The 21873-nt window shown below is 35.3% G+C and overlaps 1 protein-coding gene across 1 annotated transcript; it reads right to left on the bottom strand.

The window, feature by feature from the left end:
- Nucleotides 1–9857: 9857 nt before the first annotated feature.
- Nucleotides 9858–15645, bottom strand: LOC108458048 (probable zinc metalloprotease EGY2, chloroplastic). The gene is made up of 12 exons (XM_017757287.2): nucleotides 15064–15645; nucleotides 14909–14981; nucleotides 14512–14655; nucleotides 13797–13847; nucleotides 13592–13702; nucleotides 13235–13309; nucleotides 13044–13149; nucleotides 12854–12947; nucleotides 12222–12375; nucleotides 11227–11434; nucleotides 10743–10903; nucleotides 9858–10262 (listed from the first exon to the last, which is right to left on the bottom strand). The coding sequence occupies exons 1-12, from the start codon at nucleotides 15216–15218 to the stop codon at nucleotides 10011–10013; spliced, it is 1584 nt and encodes a 527-aa protein (XP_017612776.1). The 5' UTR covers nucleotides 15219–15645; the 3' UTR covers nucleotides 9858–10010.
- Between the last annotated feature and the right edge of the window lie 6228 nt (nucleotides 15646–21873).

A 21873-nucleotide genomic window follows, 5' to 3' on the forward strand; every position in this document is an offset into this window, starting at 1 on the left:
TTGACATACATAACACCAAATATGATCATGATTAGTCATTCCAATGGCTAATCATTACCAAGCATTTCCATACCACTCAATAACCATATCATAAGACCATATATACAAAATGATTATAACGCTATACATGCCATACTCAAAATATACAAGCCATTATGCCAAGATGGTATACAGATAGTGTGAGCGAACCTCCGACCGTTCCCAATTTCCGAGCTGGCTTGTCAAAACTACAAGGAATGAAAAGGATGGAGTAAGCATAAATGCTTAGTAAGTTCACATGCAAATAGCAAGTAACACAACTATATATGCAAACATAAAACATCATTTCCATAATCATCACCGAGACATTCATATCACATTTTCATTTATCATCTTACCATATTGTTGTTATATCGAGTTTTCAACCCGAGGGTTAAGTACATACCTATTCAAAGTATTCATTTCACAACACTTACCAATACGTCCCTTTCATCTCGATTATTCCTCCATTTGAGTAGAATTTTACCCGTTGAACACATCGGAATATAATTTGGATACATGGAAAGTTTGCACATAAGTGCCACATACGTAGCCAAGCTACCATGTAACCCGCCCATAAGTGAACTCGGACTCAACTCAACGAGCTCGGGCGTTCGCATCCATAAGTGAACTCGGACTCAACTCAACGAGCTCGGATGCCTAGTTACATCTCTCGAACTCGGACTCAACTCAACGAGTTCGGACATTCGCATCCATAAGTGAACTCGGACTCAACTCAACGAGTTCGGATGCCCAAATATCCTAGTGACATGTCACTTGTATCCTAATCCATTCCTAAGGTTCAAAGGGACCTTTTCCCAATCATGTGTCTCAACCATCTTCTACGGAATGCCGATCTCGATACTCGGTAATATTTCACATTTTCCAAGTATATCACACAATTTGACATATTATCAAACAATTATCACGAGTATAATATTTCATAATAATTATCATATCATTTAAATAACATAAAAAAACATTTAAAATAATAACTATGTTACCAACATTTATATATGAACTTACCTCGTACGCGAAAATGGCTACTTTTACCATTTCGTCCACAACTTGGTATTTTCCCCATTTTAGCCTAAATTTTAGTTTTCCTTGCTCTATCATTTAAAATATAGTCTAATTAGGACTCACATTATTCAAATTGACCCAAAATCATATTTTGGAAAAATTATAGTTTTGCCCCTAAACTTTTGCATATTTACACTTTTGCCCCAAAGCTCGTAAATTAAACTTCAGCCTATTTTCTTATGTTTTATGACATGCTGATCATTTTTCCCTTCTATGGAAACATCAAATTCTCATCTAACATGTACTTATGACTATTAGGTATTTTTACCGATTAAGCTCTTTTGCTAGTTTTCGCTTAAAACCGAGTAGCACAAGTTGTCTAACATAATTTAAAACCTCATATTCTATCATAAAACACCAAAATACACAAATTTCACCTATGGGTATTTTTCAAAATATGAACCCTAGGTTGAATTATTGCTAGCATAAGCTTAATCGAGCTACCGGGACTCCAAAACGTAAAAATCATTAAAACGAGGCTAGAACGGACTTACAATCGAGCTTGGAAGCTTGAAAAACCTAGCCATGGTTTCTCCTTGCTATATTCGGCCATGGGGTTGAAGATGAGCAAAATTGGCTTTTAATTTTGTATTTTAATTCATTTTACCCCTAAATGACCAAAATGCCCTTACTACTAAACTTTCCAAAAATTCCATCCATGTCCAATTTTTGTCCATAGACTTAGAAATTGGTAAAATTTCTATTTAAGACCTCCTAATTAATATTTCAAAACAATTTCATACTAGAAACTTCTAGAATGCAAGTTTTACAAATTATTCGATTTAGTCCCTAATTTCAATTTAAGCACTTTATGCATAAAATTTCTTCACGAAATTTTCACACAATCATGCAATCATATCATAGACCTCAAAATAATCATAAAATAATTATTTCGATCTCGAATTTTGTGGTCACGAAACCGCTATTCCGACTAGGCCCAAAATCAGGATATTACAAACTGTCACGGGGCTAGACCTTTCATCTCGCAATCCGTGTGGCCTTAGACAATTCCTTCGCTTCAAATATGCACAAATTAGCCTAACTCTTGCAAGTGAAAATTCTCGTAAAATTCCTCTAGGGCACCAAAATATAGTGAAAGCAATCTTAAAGATAAAATAAGCTCGAAATAGAAAAATAGCCATAGAAAAGTAAAGCATACAAGGTGTTTGAGTAAATGCTCTCAACTTAGTATTCATTACTAAAGAATAGAATATAATAGATTCAATGGATGATTACAAATAAAGGGGAGGCTCTTTATTTATAGTTGAACTCCCCCAAAACTGACAGTATAAATTGAATTACATAGACAAATGAGATCAAAGTCTATCTACAATTAAAGGATTTACACAATCTCCAAGATTACAAAATCAAATCTTATCAGATTTCAAATTTTCTAAGATTACTTTCCCAACTGAGGTAGCCCTAATTTCCCATAAGTGCTTCGTTGAGCCACCAAGGCTTCAAGTAGATAGGTTTCGTCACTTGTTCTTCAGATCAAATCAGTTCAAGTGGATCAGATGAGCTCTATTTAATATGTAGACCTTCATGGGATGCTTTTGTGCTTTGGTAACGGACCTTAAACGTTGGCAAGTGACATTGACCTCTAGTTAAATTGTTCTTATTTTTTTTCTTTTTACCCAAAAAAAATTCTTACATAAATGTAAGGAATTTTTTTATTATATTAAAATAAAATTTTTAATAGATTAAATTTGATAAATATTAAATTATACTTTATATACATGTTGAGTTAAAATTTCTTAAGAAAAAACAATTGAACTCATTTTCACCATCAATCTCACCATTATCAACCTAGGGTTTGATGGATTTTTGTGTGAGAAAATGAAGTGTAACAGCTCGATTTTGGGCCTAGTTAGAATAGTGGTCCACAAATCCAAAGTCAGAGAAATTATTTTATTATTATTTTGATATTATAGCATTTTTTTAATAGTGCATGAAAAATTTGTTGAAGTAATTTTAACGTTTGCGAGTCCAATTGCGAGAAAGGACTAAATAGCATAAAATGCAAAAATCCTAAATTGATAGCTAAAGGTGTCAAATAGATAGAGAATAAAATATGGGGGGTCTTTAAAGGGAAATCAGACCCTTTTAAAAGAGCTTGGCTGGCCATGAGACAAAGAAGAGTAAATGGTCAAAATGTTAGGTAAGTGATAACATATTAGGTGATAAAATAATACCCTACATACCTAGCCTTCATCTTTTTCACCTATTCTTTCTTCTTAACCAAAATTTTCAGTAAAGAAATGGGGTTTTAAGAGCTTGAAATTTCAGCAACTTTAAGCCTTCTCAAGTAAGTGATTTTAATGGTTTTTCTTGAATATTTTTGTACTTTTGAGACCCTTGAAACATGGGCTTTCAAATGAGAGTACTATTTTGCAAAATGATTAAGAGTTTAGGTTTTTCCATGAAAGTATTTGTAATTTTTTTCTGAGTTTTTATGGAAGAAAATGAGTCTTGGGTGTCTTATAAACAACTTTTGTGAAAGGTGTTAGCATGAAAACACCTAAAAGGACTATTTTGCATTAGTTGTAAAATAGATGATAAGTGTATGAAATAGTGGGAATTTGGAGTTTCTATAAGAGTAGAAAGGGTTCATCTCGGCTTAATATGTGAAGAATTTTGATAAAAATTGATTTTCAAGCTTACGGGTAAAATAGTCATTTTGCAAAAGTCTAGGGGCAAATTGGTCATTTTGCCCAATTATGAATTGTAGAGTGCCTAGATTGATAAAGTGACTAAATAAGTGCATTTTGTTATTATAGATCAAGAAATACCGAATCCGAACTTAGACCGGGGGAAAACTAGGTAAATAGACTAAACCGACTAGTCGTAACATTTTGTAATCCGAGGTAAGTTGTATGTAAATAGTACAACTACATTAATAATATATGTATTTGAATTGTATTGAAATTATTATAGCATAAATTTCTTGATTATGGAAATGAGAAAATGTGATGAGAATAGAGATAGTAGAATTCTCGGTCGAACCTTAAGAAATAAATCGGATATTCATGCCATGACGTTTGGGTCACTTGTGTGAGCTAGTGTAAGACATGTCTGGGACATGCATCGGCCACATTATGAGAGTCAGTGTAAGACCATGTCTGGGACATGGCATTGGCATTGAGACGAGTGCTAGTGTAAGACATGTCTGGGACATGTATCGGCCTCGAGACGTAAGCCAGTGTAAGACATGTCGGGGACATGCATCAGCTACGAGATGTATCAGTATAAGACCATGTCTGGGACATGGCATCAGCATAGATATGCTAGAACTTGTGTAAGACCATGTCTGGGACATGGCATCAGCACCTAACCCCATGTTTGAAGCTAAATGAGTATCAGATAATGTTCCAAATGGTTCATCGGTGAAAGTATGATTTCAAGTTAACAAGGAAAGTATAACCGTGTTGTGAGTGGTACAGGTACCTATATGGTATGTATGAAATGTGAGCTCAATATATGCTATATGAGGTGTATTGAATATTGATGAGTAAGTTTTGCTTATGCCACTTGTGTATTATGATACTTGTTGATGAATGGTAAAGTTATGTTGTATATTTATTTATGTGCAACTTACTAAGCTTTATGCTTACTCCCTCTCCTTTCTTATTTTCTTATAGTGTCGCCTATCTAGCTCAAGGACCAAAGAAAGTCAGAGATATCGATCACACTATCAATCGAAACACTCGGTATAGTTTGATTTATATTTTTGAATATGGCATGTATAGGGCTTAGACTTTACTATTTTTGTGTCATTGAGAACTGGCCAAATGTGTTAGCTTGGGTTGGAAACCCTTCATTTGTATTAAGCCTTGAATGATGGCAAATATTCATTTTGATATATGCAAATGAAGTCGCTCTCATGAATGTGTAATTGTTTAATTGATATGTAGTCTATTTTGACTGATTGGTTTAAATAAGTTATTTTTGTATTGGTGTGGTTGCTATTATGTAGGTTGTGTAAGTAAGGGCGGTAAATAGGCTTGGTAAATAGTCTTATATTGTCCACACGGGTAGACACACGGGCATGTGTCTAGGTCGTGTGTGACGCACGGTCTGCCCTATGGGCGTGTGGTCCGACCGTGTGTCCCCTGCACGTAAAAATTTCAAGTCAGTATGCATGATAGTAAACACACAGGCAAAGACACGACCGTGTGTCTCAACCGTGTGATGGACACGGCCTAGCACACGAGCGTGTGCCTTAGCCGTGTAACATTTTGGGGTTGCTGACATCAGAAACAAAATATCCATGTTCTTGCGCACAGACTAGGACACGGGCGTGTCATGGCCGTGTGAAGGACACGGGCCAGGGACACGGGCGTGTGCCAGGCCATGTGAAAACCCCTGTAGGTATGCAACTAGAATTAATTCCACACGGGTGGAGGACACGGGCGTGTCCCTATATTGCTTAGGCCGTGTGAGCCACACGGGCCATCAACACAACCATGTTAAAATGGCCACACGGGCGTATTGCCATTCTACACGGGCGTGTGCCCTGTTTCAAAGTCAAATTTTTTATAGATGGTTTAAGGACCCGAGATGATCCTGAATAGTTTTCAATGGTCGATTTAGGGCTCTTAAACCCATAATAAGAAGTTTAAAGTAGAAAAAGTTTTAAAATGGGACCAAGTCTCGATGACTTGGGGAACATTTGTGTGCATGAGATCGAGTTAGGTAATGCCTTGTATTCTACTCCGGTGTGGGTTATGGGTATGGGGTGTTACATGAAGCTTGGGTAACAAACTTCAACAAGGTAAGAACAGTTTTATGCTAACTTTCCCCACAAGATATTTGAGTTTATTCGTTATGAGAAAGCTTGGAAAGAATTTTTTTTAATATTTTGATATATTTTTTGTGTATGAAAAATGTTGAATTATGATAATGAATTTTCGAAGCTTAAATGATGGCGAAATCAAGATTATGTGTTGTAGAGCATCCAAAAAAGTAAGTATCTTTGGATAGTCTTACTTTTCTTATGCTAAAATGTTTAGGAAAGTAAAGAATTTAAGTTATTACTATGAAAATAGTGTAATAAACATGAGATTTATTATATGAATAAACATGAAATGTGTTATTATTAGGTGAATATGTTTAATAAATCACTTGAATGACATAGTTAACAACATTTGCATTAAAATAGTTTTTGAAAACAGCAGTAGTGTGACTTAAAAATTCACCAAAAATTGTTAAAATTGAATTAGAAGTTAAGCCACATACAGTTTGAAAGATTATTGAGTATAGTTTTTATCAGAACTAACAAAACTTGCATCCAAATTAGACAATAAGAGATAAATCTGTTTAAGTGAGGGAAGGTTAAAACTGTTAGTAGCACCTCATGTTTTAACTTTGAAAATTTGTTGAAATTTGTATAAAATGAATTAAATGATGATCATTATATGTTAGAAAATACTATTGAGTCTAATTTCTAATGAAACAAACAAAAAAATTCATCCAAATTAAAAAAATAAGAGAAAAATACTTTTGAGTGAAGAGAAGTCAAAGTTGTTTGGCAATAGCTTTGTCCTAACTTTAAAAATTTGCTAGCATGTGTGTATGTCACGTGGCTAGAAATTCCATCTCGTAATCTGTATGGCCTTATGTGATCTCTTGATTTCAAATCCACCTAATTCAGCCTAACTCTCTCAAAAGTGAGAATTCTCGATAGAAATTCTCTAAGACACCGAAAAGAAAGCGGAAGCAACTCAAAACAAAAAAGCAACAAAAGAACAGAAAATGTCGCAAGAAAGCAACACACAGAGGTCTTTGAGTAAATGCTCTCAAAGTATCTCTATTACTCTAAAATATTACAATTGAGCGATTAAAAATGAGGGAGAGGAACTCTATTTACAGTTGAGTTGTCCCAAAACCAACGGTACAGATTGAGTTACATTGACGGTCAAGATTCGAGCCTATCTAAAATTGATATTCTTAAGGGATTAACTCAATTCATTAAGATTAAAAAAAAATCAAATCTTATCATACTATATATCTTCTAATATGAGTTTCTCTATTTACCATGGTAGCCTTAAATTTCCTTAAGTGTTTTATTTGGTCACCAAGGCTTCAATTAGATGGGTTTCTCCATATGTTCCACGAATTGGGCCAGTTCAGAACTTTAAAATAACTCTTATGTCTTTGCCAAGTCAACAATAAGTCAAAATGAAAAACATTAGATAGTGTTTGGAAGTACCTCACTCGTATCATTTACTCAATCTAATTGCCCAATTTGTATCACTACGTTACAAACATTCTGATGCACAACCCAACTCTCTCATAGGTTGTAGCCCCACTAATGACTCAACAAGCTTCACATAGGTTTGCCGCCCCTCTAGCATTTCCAAGGGGGGTCTTCTTAGGACTCTTTCGATTTACCAAGTCAATGTTCACCAAGAACACCCTCAGCTAGTTGGATCTTTGACAATACCTTGGTTCCTCCTTTCATGTCTCGACTCACCAGCACATCACATGCTTGTTGTCGAGTATCCAAGATACACATACAATCGGAAAAAGGAATCAACAACGCATTAATCCGGTTAAGAAAATTCAACCCAAGAAAGAATTCATAATCATTTAAATGAATTACCTCGAAATCTTCATTATCTTTTCACTCACCGATTTTGTAGCTCCATTCCTTGTGCTACTCTCATAATTAGGACCTCTTTGGAATTAATCGTCTAAATTCTCTTAGTCGATTTGCTAACCAAGAGACCAAGTTTACCCATGGCTCTCTCTAATATAAACAAGTCAGATGCCCCCGTAACGACAAGAGCACTCCTCCTCCGGCCTATGATGTTGATACCACAAACATCAAACATTTCTGCTTGCGATTCCTCTTCGCTTTAGCAGAGTTGAGTATCATTGATTCAAACCTCAACATATTTTCCTCGTCAAGGCTCCAGATCATCTTCTTTAATGATCGTGGATGGCATGGATTGTTGTGGCTAGTCCGACACTCTATGTGTCCCACTACATAAGAAGCATTGTATGAGCTTCTTTGTTGGAAAAAAAATTCAGTTCAAAAATGATTTCCTTGTACAACAAAAAATAAAAATTTTGAAAATCAAGCCGTTTTGTGATATTTATAAAAAATAACTTACCGAAATCATACATTTATTTCCGGCTAGACAAATCCTTGTCAGTTCTAGCTTTCAACCAAACGTCCTTCTCTGCTATTCTCGTACCACGAACTACTTTGAGTGTGAGCTCGAACGATTCAAATCAAATACAAAATCAGAAATAGTTTTCTTTACTTTTAGTGTGAAAACAATCTATCTCAATATAAACCGACTGAATTATTATTCTAGAAAATAGAATTAATACTTAAAGAATAACTGTCACTATTTTCATGTAGAATAACAATATCTTAAAAGTCTATATTTAGCCCTATCTGTATCATTTATTTATAGGGATAAGAGGTAAAACCCTAATTGAATTGTAGATATCTATTTCAATAGAAAAATGAACTTCTAGTCTAACTTGGAGTAGGTGGGACGACAACCTTAGTTAAACAAACTAGGGTTTGCCGTCTCTCTCTTTAAACATGATGAGTTTTTGTGTCTTTTTCATATTGGGTTCAATTACAAATACTTCATGAACTTTTAACTCAGTACTTTATAATTCAATACAACGCGATATTTATTTTTTATTTCTCAAAATAAACATCTTAAATTAATTTAAATAATTAATTTCTCCATTAACTAATTTTCTTAACCTAATTCTAATTCTATTAAAATCATGACCACTTTCTTTGTAAAATAATAAACGAGAAAATATATTGAATATTTCTACATTCAATGGATTCACCATGACTAGTAAATTTATTTTCAATTTCAAACTTCATTTATTCAAAAACATAAATTTATTTTCTAAGTCATTTTCATTTTAATGTAGAGAAAGTCATATTCATTTTCAAATGTCTCTCATTTCTCTAACTTTTTCATTTCTATCCATTTTTGTTCATTTAATTCAACATACAATTCATTTTTAGTTTCAATGAGCTAGCGAAGGAACCGATTAGACTATGCAATTAGGACTCAAATTATTTATAATTAAGTTCCAACTTTTTGTCTATTAATTATAAATTTATTTAATCACGAAGTCATTCCATTATAGTATCATGACTGAACTCTCCCAACAACATACCATTATGAAAACTACTCGATTAGTGCTCGTCCAATGACTTTATCATAAGTGTTTTACCCTCATAGGACATATTTTATCGCTTTGGGATAAATTCGTTCTCCCAACATGATCCTATTTTATCTCATGATAACCATTACAACTTTCTTAATGAAAAGTCAATTACTATTAAATAGTAATCAAGTCATTCATCATAAAAATGAACAACCCGTAACCACATTTACTTTTCATCACGCTTGCTTTTCATCAACCATGTAATGTCAGTGAGAACTATCTTTTACCCATATCTCGAGTTATTAATTTTACTATTGTGAATGATGCTAATTTGAGAAAATAAAATGTATTTACCTCAAATCCAAATATTGTATGTAATATTGTATTAAATATAAAATTGGGAATCACCATAACCTATCTTCTGTAAGCACATTTTTGTACACCATCCATCCATGAATGATGGAGTAGAATAATATGAAATATCAAAATTTATATAAATATATAGCAACTTAACCTAAGAGCTGTTTACTTACCAATGGTTCAGCTATTAATTTCAGCTGACAACAGTTTCCACCAGCTTCCATATGTTGCACTTCGAAAAATAATTGGCCATCACTCTCTAAAAGTATTCATTGCATGTAATGATATCAACTTTACAAAACAATTTGTATGATCATTCAAGGACATTTCCTCAGACAAGTCTTCCATAAAAAAAAAGGTATAATCCAAGTTTAATTCTATAAACTATCATATCGCTAAAAGTCTGTATTAATGGAGTCATAATTGAAAGGGAACGGATATGGTAAGCAAACAAGCAATCCCAATATCAAAACTAAAACTCCAAGTGCAACATACTTGTTATCAGGATCAGTGATTTCCTCCGACAGTGGTGCAATGGGCCCTCTTTGCAAGATGAATATGAGAACCACCCAGTAAAATGCCACGTCATTGAACAATGAAGACAGTCCTAGCAGTCCAATGGAGAGTGAAGTGAAGCGAGCTGAAGCCTGTTTAATTAAAAACTTGGTTAATTTTAACTCTTGGTTATTCCACAACATAATAATTTCGTAAAAAAGAAAGAATATTTTAGGTCTTATTTTCTACTATAACCAAGAAAGGTTTCTCTTACTTGGATTCAGATGTGGATATTGAAACAAATATATGTTTGATATAGATACGGGTATAACTAATTATTTTCACATATTTGAAGGGTTTTTAGAGGATCATATCCTTATGTCTATGTTTGAATAGTTATGTTGTTGCTTCGACTCTTTATTTTTCTTGAATTACACATATTTGACTCCCGTGTTTAACAACAGTTCAGACATGGGTCTTGAAAGATATGATCCTTAGAGATCTCTCCAAAAAAAGGAAAAAAAAATTAAAATTTTGAATATAATCATATCGGACATATACCTATAACTAACATTCTACCCAAACCTGAGTAGCATAGACTATTTCATTTCTTTTAACCAGAAATGAAGTACCTTTCTTCCCCATATTGCAAAGGAGATCCGGCCCCCATCTAGCTCCCCTGCAGGAATGCTGTTGATGGCATTAATGAGAAGCCCAGCCCATGCCCAAATTACAAGTGGGTTGACTGATATAGGTGTGCCTTCCTTCAGTACATCACCTAGAAGCAGCTTTGCTGTAAAAGGAGAGAAAGCTCACAATCAGAATACATCAAATCATAACCTGATTGCTGAAAAGTATGTAATGCTAGCTAGGGAAGAGCATGACAGCAAATGCACCACAAGTTATGACTGCCACTGTAGTAGAACATCAGAAGACTGATCACTCTTTTAACATGTATATTCCTATGTTATTTGGATTTGAATATGAGTGTCAAAAACAGGTATGTTCAAATTTTTATAAGTTTTTTTCATGTATTTGGAGTTGAATATGTGTCCCGCATTTCCGACATGGCTGCTTTAAGATAAATGAATGATCTGAACAATAGAAGTTCTTTACCTACACCACCAGCAAGAAATGATTCATGAAACACAGAAGCATCAACAACAACTCCAATACCATCGCTAGGTGGCAAGATGAAACCTAGAAGGAATAGAACAAAACCCAAAGAAAAACCAGCTAAAGGTCCAGCTGCTGCAACCTTGAGAAGGTCTTCACGATTGGGTACGATATTTTTTATCCTTGTTATGGCACCAAAAGAGCCTATCTGCCATCAAACACAGTCCATTAGACTTGCCGCATTCATATTTATAAAATATTCATCCAATAGTTCAGAAAATGTAGGGAAAATGGTTGCAATTTATGAATTCATAAACAGACACCGTAGTCATAAGAAGCAAAGTGATACTGGTGTCAGATAAAAAGAAAGTTTGTCATACAAATTCCTACAAGATTGACTACTTATGTGCTTCACTAAATAAATTAAAGAACTTAACTGCTTTGGGATCCAAATGTTAATGAAAAACTGGAAATGTCAAGTCTCTTATTCTACATTTTTCTTTAAGCATTCGTATCCAGTACTCGAGTCCGATATATGTTCGGACATGGACATGAGAATGTGACTCTCCAAAATAGGGGTGGCCCATTATAAGGGCCTAGGGGTCCTTTTGGCCCCTCAAAATTTTGGAAAATTTTGATTTTTCCCTTAAAATTTTCTAAAAATTTTAATTAAGCTCTTAAAATTTTATAAAAGTCATTAATCTCAAAATTTTTAAAAATTTTAGTTAGACCCCCAATTTAAAAAAAAAAATCTTATTAAACTCTTAAAATTTTTGAAAATGTTACTACGCCCCCCAAAGGTCAAAACTTAATCCCAGGATCAGCCACTGCTCCAAAGACCCTCCAAGATATATGGTAATGTTCTTATCTATGATTTCCATTCTAGATTGCAGTAAAGATGTAAGGTACCAACTAACAGGAACACAAAAGGGAAAGGAAAAGAGAAGTAGTTTGTTCCGAAACAAAGGATTAATGAAAAGAACTATATATATCACCTGCCAACTTGGAACAAAGAAAGGAACACCAAGCTTAACTCCTGTGCTCTTTGCTACTAAGATGTGGCCCAATTCATGTACCCCCAGAAGAAGTGCAGTAACAAAGGCTCCAGGTAGACCATTCGATAACAAGCTGAGGTTGTCAAATGTTGATCTGGACCATTAACAAAATCATTCGCAGTAATGCAATAAGACAAACTGAATGATCTGATGGAAAATTCTCCTAATTCTAAGAAAGGGGAAACAAAGCAAAAATCAGAAACAATCAACTTAAACTTCCAAGAACCAAGAGAAAAATAATGATGATAGAAACGAGTCCTTGCAAGAGAGAGAGAGAGAGAGAGAGAGAGAGGAATCTTTGTCAAGAAATCTAGGACAGATATTTTCCGAAAGGAATAAACTAAAGTGACAAGGCTAATGTATTATTTACCATCTTAAAATACTCAAACTGAGTGATCAATCAAATAAGTATTTATGAGCTTGGTACAATTCTCAAAACATGATCCTCAGAAGGGAAAACGTCCTAAATAGTAGCAGTTTTGTCTTGTTTATGGTTTGGTTATGATGACAAGAAAAAGCCACAGTTAAGATTTTGATTAAGATGTCAGAGTGAAAGTGATAGAAAATCATACAATAAGTTGGACTGCAATGCAGGCACATTCCGAAGAAGTAAGGTAAACACTGTAACCAGACCAAAAGCCCCAGCTGCCAACCACTCAGGGACAGCTGCAAAAAGGATACTTTAGTCTTAATGACAATGGCTTTGGTGTATGACATGGATGACATTAAACTTTTGAATAACGTAATAGCATAGCCAAGTACCAGTTGTCTCTGGTTGCAAAGTCGTTTTTGGGACAACAACTGCCACTGGTTTGTCATCTTCTGGATTGATAAGAAGGAAAAGCTTATATTCATCGCCAAATTTGTTCTGTATATTCATTTAGAAGAAATTAAATAAAGAATCAGCCATTAACCTCCACAATAGTACAATGGAACAAGCAGAGTAAACATACCTGCATCCTAGTAGATATCTTTTCATAACTTCTAGCAGCTTGTCCCCGAAGATTTCCTTTGAACAATACTCCACCCTATCAAATATCACGCAAAAAAAAGAACATAAGTAAGAAACAAAAATAAAATTGCTAACAGTTTTCTGCTATCTTATTCTCAAGGACAATACAAAACCTATTGAAGGAGAAGTTCAATCTATAACCACGTAAATATTATTATCTCCATGGATATGTTATGAATTCAAGTTGCAGAGGCAATTTTAGTTTATTTCAGCCCCTTAAGAATCTTCAGATACATGTTTGAAAGAAAAGGAAAAAAAGGATCAAGGAAGCCTAGAACTATCAAAATAACTAACACACCTCATACGGTTCCTGGCTCGTTACGAAGAACGTATCAAATGCAAATACTTGATCCTTAAGAATGTCAATGGTTTCCTTTGGAATCCTCATTGATTCATCCAGTTGTTGTGGCTGTTCAGGAAACAAGGGAAGATGTAAAAGAAGCAGGAAAAGAAGATCTCTCTTGTAAATTCCAGCCTAGGAAGTGATACAGCATCATGATCACCTTCACACCTGGCAGAGGCGATCCACTAGTAACTTCAATAGCGTCATCCTCCTGTATCAAACACAATCCTGATGTGATAAAGGTTGAGCAAGCTATGATTAATGTTTTGCAGATTACAAAAATGGCAGCTGAATGTGACTTCATGTACTAAAATACTTCAAACTGTAGGTATGGCAGGAGCTTGCTTGGACTCAAGGGTCAGTGTCGGATGGGTATGCCCAAATTTCTAAGTTTTCCATATATTTGAGGAGGTTTATACTCCCATACCAATATTCGAACATAATGCTAGTTATAGCTATAGCTAAACTACTACCTAGCTTTCAATTGGACAAAAACATTTCTATCAAAATAGAGAAACGGGATTAAAAACCACCAAAAGTTGTGAATTTAAGGAGATGAACATGAAATCTAACAAAGTGGCCTGCAAAAAGCACAGTAGCACGATCTTGCATTGAGAACAAACCTGGCAACTTTGGACATGATGGATTATACAGACATGAGCAAGACAGAACACGAAAAAAAAAATACACGAATGCAAGAACATTCAGATTTTATATAATATGAAATATTAGCATATTAAAATTTATATAAATATATGCTACCTTAAAACACGAGACAAATACCATCTCTAATTGAGAACCAAGTAATGTAGGGGCTTGCCTATTGCCCTATTCTGTCACTATAGGGATACTACTACAGAATAGAAATTTAGTACCTGCACAGCACCTTGAGCTGTAGTTTCTGCATCATTATTGTTTATTTGTTGAACATTTATGGGCTGCAAATCAATCTGGGAATCTTTTTCCTCTACAGAATCAGTTGTTGCCGGCTTTTCTCCACTTTCGTGCGTATCTTCCTCCTACAGACATTCAACATCGAACATCAAAGAACATTTCCCTTTTCATCCAAAAATAAACCATCTTGAGCTAACTGCTGGATCCAAAATTGCAAAAATACCACATGTTGAGTGCATTCACAAAGTAGTTCATAACTTCTTGATAGATTCATTAATAAAAAATGCAATAATTCCAAATTTGTATCAACATAGAAAAGAAAATAAATAAAGGAATTTTTTTTAAAAGTCCGAACTAATTGAGTAATAAAATAATTACCTCATCATTATTACTATCTGGTCCAGTTTCTGTTTCAGTCACTCTACAAAACATCTCTCTTTTCCTGCAAAGTCTATAAGAGGAATAAAGAATTAGTTCATAAGCTTTCTTCTTCAGCAGAATATTTTTAAAAAAATAATGAGAAAAAAAACTACCTAGGGACGCGAGAAAACTTCAAGTTCCTTAAACGACACCGTTGCGAGTTAGCAAAGCTCGAAGACGACAATAATGGCTGAAACCGAAGATCGCAGCAAGAGCTACATTGAGATAAGACACCAAAGTTCCCGCGGAAACTTGCTGCTAAATTCATTTTTTTTTCTAAAAGAAATGAAATCCAAATTCCTCAAAAGACGTAAATTTAATTCAATTGAAGATCAAATTCCATTGGAAAAAAAAATTCAATGCTTTATGAAAATTTTGCTTCGCAGATTTTTAAAAGAGAGATTGGAATTTTTTTTCTCAATGTTATTTTGGAGTCTTATCCGTTTTGCTGTTGCTCGTTGCATCGATGGACTTACTGCGAGAGAACGATATTTCTGGGAGATCCGATTATTGAAAGGCGAAACCTATTGCACCAGTTGTATTGAGACACGTGCATAGTGAAATTGCGTGGACTATTTTGAATGGTGACGTTGTTGAGGAATCTCAATTTTGAGAGGCTACTTAGATATTTGATGAATATCTGAATAGTAGCTTACCTGCTTGGTAATGCTTGAAAACAAAACCTTAGTAGCTCTAAATATTTTTTTAAGGATTTTTCACTTAAATAATATAAAATAATTAAATAAATACTAAAATGAGATAAAAGGCAATAATATTTATAAATCTAGATAAAAGTTACAGTAAAAAAATCGATGTCACTTGACCAATCGATGACACCCTTCTCCCCAACTATCGGTCACATTAAGTTTTAAAAAAATAATACTTTTATATGGGTGTCGTCTGCTCAATTGATAACACTAAATTAAAATGTGATGATCTAAAATATTTAGGGATTTAATATGGAAAATTGCCATTTTGATTGAAAAGCCTCCAAATAGCTTGGGCCATCAAACTTCAAATAGGGTAAATTCCTTCATAAACCCATCTTATTTATTATTTCTTTTTGTTTCCCTGCAACACTAAAAAAAAAAAATAGAGAGGCCTCTTACCAATTAGTCCAAAATATTTTTTATTAAAAAGTATTTTTGTAAAAATGGATTCCAACTGAAATAAATTTTATTTATTTTTCAAAAATAAATCTTTTGTTCAAATAATTTTTGTAAATTTATTTTTCAAAAATTATTCAAACTAGAATAAAATATTTTGAAAAAATATTTTCGATAAATAAATGAAACTTATTTTTAGTTGAAATCGATTTTTTACAAAAATACTTTTTAGTAGGAAAAACTTTGTGGACTAATTGGTAATAGGCCTCTTTTATTTTTGGTGTGGAAGGGAAATAAAAGAAAATAAATAAGAAGGGGGTTTATTAAGCAATTTACCCTTTTGAAGTTAGGTGCCGCCAAGCTGTCAAGCAACACCCTTAATGCTTTTCATCACATTTCTGTCTGATGCCACCGATTTGACCAAACAACATCCCATAAAAAAAATTTAAACCTGATGTGACTGATGACTGAGGAAAGGGGTGTCGCTAATTGGTCAGGCGACACAGATTTTTTACTGTAACTCTTGCCTATATTCGTAAATATTATTGTCTTTATCCCATTTCAGTATTTATTTAATTATTTTGTAACACCCCAAACCCGGCCTAGACGTTATGATCGGATCCGACATGCCACATCGAAGCGTTCAAAACATTTTATATTGTTGGTTCAGAAAAACTTACTTAGTGTTTTAAAAGATAATTTCATTATAGGTTAAAGTGAATGGAAGTCATGCACCGGTAGGAAACCGAAAAGAGGTGGTGAGTCCATCGGATCGCTTAGGTACCAAGCTCCTTCGGATCCAATCCTAGACATGCATACCGCCATTGCCACACCTTAATGTCATGGATATTTCTAGGAAACCGATTTGATTAAGTCATTTTTAGAAAAAGTGATTAATTTTGGAAAATACTTTCATTGCAGAAGCTTTGTTTGTTGTCGTGTTATTTTGAAATCAATTGTTTTTGAAAACGCGCCCTAAAGCTATCCAATTTCAACAGTTAAAATAAGTAATATCTATCTTAGTAATACATATTAAAACCATCAAAAATAATTAAGCGGCCTTATTACATTTAAAAACCCAAAACTTCAAACATAAATAAAAGGATGTCCAGTTCACCAGAAGAAAATCAAACTTTCGAGCGGGTGGCCACTCGAATTCCCTCACGACTCCAAGCCCACTATGGTTGGGGATTTCTGCGTTGATGAAAATAAAAGGGGTGAGTTTGGGGAAACTCGATGTGTAAGGAAAACCCATTCAAAGCCCAAGTCACTCAAGCCTATTGGGCCTAAGCCCATTCAGTAATAATGTGTTATTGGACGAGCCCTTTCAGATTACAATAAAGCGGGCCTTAGCCCTTTATTCAGATAACAGTATGGCCCATAGGCCCATTTCAAAATACATGCAACATCAATAACATATGCAAGCCCATTTGGGAGACTACTCAACCCACTAACCACTACACTCCACTGCACCACCCCCTACACTCCATGTGGGAGTAGCTCAACCCACCCCACCCAACACTCCACATTCTTGACCTTTCGCTCGATTAACGATAAATTGAGGCAAAGCCTCTAATACGTGGACAAGCCACTTTCAAGACTTCCTCCGTCAATATCCCAATCCCATGCATCAGATAATAACAATATGGCATGCAAGAAATAACGACGTTAAACATGCATTTAGGTCAATTTAACCCTAGGGGTATTTGGTAATTTATCTTCTAGGGTAAAGCGTAAATTTTCCACTTTTAAAGGTATTTCATAATTTATCTATTTTAGGGTTTTTCATGCATATTCCTACTTTTCACGAACTAATGAGAATCACGCATCGAGGGTTCTTCAATTGGGCCGTTGGCCCATCATTCCAATTTTGGCCCATTAAGCCCAAAAATATCGAGGGTATGTAAATCATGCACTTTGCGGTCCAAATTTTGCAGCTTACCAAAAACATTAATCGATTTACCTCACGAGCATTCACACACTCGCAAATCTACAAAATACCGGTTTTCGGCATTTCGGCTTTTCGACTTTTGTTGATCCAAACTAAGAAAGAGGGTGTTAGTTACACACCTATTTGCGACGATATGCTGACGAGATCCACACATGAACCGCCTACAATTGGATTACTAACATGTTAATCTAACTATTCAAATACAAACTACGTATTAACCCCTTACAATATTCGGCCAACCACACCTACAGATCATAGTAAGCTTATAAGAAATCAATAAGCAACTCATTAACAAATTTTTGTCAATGTTTACCACATAATCATAATCTCACTGCAAGCTGTCTTCCTAAACAACAGTCACTAAATCATTTATAACTGGAGCTACGAAACTCCAAATCAAATGCCGTTAATTTTACCTGAAAATAGACTCATATATCTTCTATCCATAAAATTTTCAGAATTTTTGGTTTAGCCAATCAATACCAGATTTTTCTTAAAGTTTCCCATGTTTCACTGTTTGACTAATCTGACCACTCTTCATTACGAATCAAATTTCTCATTGTACAGAATTAGAAATATGTTCTCGTTTATTCCATTTGAAACTAGACTCATTAAGCTTTAATTACATAATTTATGCAGCTTCTAAATCATCTCCCACAATTTATGGTGATTTTACAAAGTCACGTTACTGCTGCTGTCCCAAGCAGATTGATTACCAAATCACTCTTTCACACCTAACTTGCATGCTTGTTATTTAAACATGTATATCACCAATCAATCATCACATATGTATGATTTTGCTTAAGTATAATCTCCATTTCATCATTTTAAAGCACAACATGTTAGCCGATTTTTCCCTTTAGCATCTAAGGCACATGCATGTTCATTTGTTTGGCTCAACTTCACCTATCTTCCATTTTTCATCAAAAGAACATGAAACAACAACCATTTCCTTCATTTTAATTCATGACCAAATGCTCACAGCACAACTAAAAACCAAAATATGCTTCAAGAGTTAAGGTAGAATCAAGAAGAACTCATGAACCTCAAAATAAAAGCAAACTACCATGAACTTACCTTCAATTTTCTTTTCCAAGTGACCGGACATTCAAGAGCTTTCTCCTCTCCTTTCTCTTCTCTAACTTTAGGCTATGATGAACAAAGATGGACAAAACTTTGTTCTTTTCACCCTTTTTTTTTTAATAAAATTTCATATTTCATCCATTTAATTCTTTAATACAAAAGACATGAAATTCCCATCTTGGAACATTTACCTAAACCATTATCATGGAACATTTACCTAACCCATTATCATGGAATATTTACTTAATCTATTATGATGGAACATTTACCTAACCCATTATCAATTGGTACCATGAATTATGGATATCAAGTGCTCATATTGTCTACAACAACATGATGGCTGACCACTTCATGTAAAATGGGAGGTTTGTCATGCAAATCCTCCTATTTTGCACTCCTATTTATTTGGCCACTTCAATTTAGCCTATAGCATTTTCAAACATTTTCACATAGGTTCTATTTCATAATTTCACCCCCTTTTTCTTATGGAACAAAAATTAACTAAAATTGACGAGTTCTATCTTAAGCTTGGGCCTTCTAGAGGCCCACTAACATAATTAAACCTATGCCAACATTCACAGAATTCTCGAAAATTGGGGCGTTACAACTCTACCCCCCTTAAAAAAATTTCATCCTCGAAATTTACCTGATCCAACTAGTTGAGGGTATTGTTGACGCATAGTCTCTTCTGATTCCCAAGTAGCTTCTTCCTTTCCATGATTACGCCAAAGCACTTTCACTAACGGGACAGATTTCCTTCTGAGAACCTTAACATCTCGAGCCAATATTTGTACAAGCTCCTCCTCAAAGGTCAAATCAGTCTGAACTTCAATTTCTGCAACTGGCAGGACATGAGCAGGGTCAGAACGATAACGCCTTAACATGGAGACGTGAAAAATATCGTGAATCCTGTCTAACTTTGGAGGCAATTCCAACTGATAAGCCACTGGGCCTACTCGCTTCAAAACCCGATAAGGCCCAATGAACCGCGGACTCAACTTGCCCTTCTTACCGAACCTTAATATCTTCTTCCAAGGAGAAACCTTTAAGAAGACCATATCACCTACTGAGTACTCAATCTCCTTACGCTTCAAATCTGCATACGACTTTTGCCTATCAGATGCTTCTTTTAACTGGTCCTAATTATTCTGACCTTATCCTCAGTACCAGCTACTAACTCTGGTCCAAGAACTTGTCGCTCTCCTAGTTTGGTCCAACAACTAGGTGTACGACACATTCGTCCATACATTGCTTCATACGGTGCCATTCGAATACTACGCGGTAGCTATTGTTATGCGCAAATTCTGCCAACGGCAAGTAATCCTCCCAACTACCTCAAAAGTCAATCACGCATCCCCTCAACATGTCCTCTAAAATCTGAATAACCCTCTCTGACTGACCATCAGTTTGGGGATGGAAAGCCGTACTAAAGTTCAATCGCGTCCCCAAAGCCTCATGCAACTTTTGCCAAAATCGAGATGTGAATCTGGAATCCCGATCAAAAATAATTGAAACTGGGACTCCATGAAGTCGTACAATCTCCGCCACATACAGCTTGGCTAGCTTTTGAAGCGAAAAGTCAGTACGTACAGGTATGAAATGGGCTGATCTGGTCAACCTATCCACAATCACCCATACAGAGTCTTTCTTTGATGGTGTCAAAGGCAACCCACTCACAAAGTCCATGGTTACCCTCTCCCACTTCCAAAGTGGTATCTTTACCTGCTGTAACAGTCCAGAAGGTAATTGATGCTCAGTTTTCACTTGTTGGCATGTCAGACATTTTCCTACAAACTCCGTTACTTCTCGCTTAAGTCCAGGCCACCAGCACAATTCTCGCAAGTCGTGATACAACTTATTCCCTTCAGGATGCATGGCACATAGTCCCCCATGAGCTTCCTTCAATATTGTCTGCCTTAAATCAGAGTCCCTCGGAAAACAAATTCTTCCTCAGAAACACAAAACTCCATCACCATTTAAACCAAACTCAGAAGTTTCCCCTTCCTTAACTTGTTGAAAATGAGCAACCAAAGACTCATCTTCCAACTGCTTTTCCTTAATCTGGTCCACCAGGTTGGCCTTACTTGCAATTCACCAACAAGCGCCATCATCATCTGAGACTCAAACGAGCAAACATTGCTCTCAGATCAGATACGGTTCTACGACTTAAAGTATCGGCTACCACATTAGCCTTGCCTGAATGATACTCGATCGAACAGTCACAATCCTTAAGCAACTCAATCCATCTCCTTTGCCTAAGGTTCAGCTCCTTCTGAGTCAACAAATACTTAAGACTCTTATGGTCAGTGTATATAATACACCTTTCTTCGTACAAGTAATGTCTCTAAATCTTAAGTGCGAATATCACTGCTGCCAACTCCAAATCATGAGTCGGATAGTTCCCTCATGAGGCTTAAGCTATCGTGATGCATATGCAACCACCTTACCCTCTTCCATTAATACGCAGCCCAAACCTACGTATGATGCGTCACTGTCCACACTAAAATCCTTCCCAGACTCCGGCTGAATTAACACAGGTGCTTCAGTCAGAACTTTCTTCAACTTCTCAAAAGCCTCCTACTGGGTCTCAGTCCATACAAACGGTATCCCTTTCCTTATGAGTTTTGTCAGAGGTGCTACCATCACAGAAAAACCTTCCACAAACCTTCTGTAGTATCCTGCCAACCCTAGGAAGCTTCGAATTTCCGACACCGTCCTAGGTGGCTTCCACTCCAAAATTGCTTCAATCTTTCGAGGGTCCACCTTAATCCCTTCGGCAGAGA

This window comes from Gossypium arboreum, chromosome 4 (genome assembly GCF_025698485.1).
Source record: "Gossypium arboreum isolate Shixiya-1 chromosome 4, ASM2569848v2, whole genome shotgun sequence".
NCBI classification, from domain to species: domain Eukaryota; kingdom Viridiplantae; phylum Streptophyta; class Magnoliopsida; order Malvales; family Malvaceae; genus Gossypium; species Gossypium arboreum.

Coding starts and splice junctions, on each gene's coding strand:
- LOC108458048 (XM_017757287.2), bottom strand. CDS start 15,218: ATGAATTTAGCAGCAAGTTTCCGCGGGAACTTTGGTGTCTTATCTCAA. Junction 13,150..13,234: donor AGATATCTACTAGGATGCAG/GTATGTTTACTC, acceptor ATGAATATACAG/AACAAATTTGGCGATGAATA. Junction 11,435..12,221: donor TCTTTGTTCCAAGTTGGCAG/GTGATATATATA, acceptor GTTTGATGGCAG/ATAGGCTCTTTTGGTGCCAT.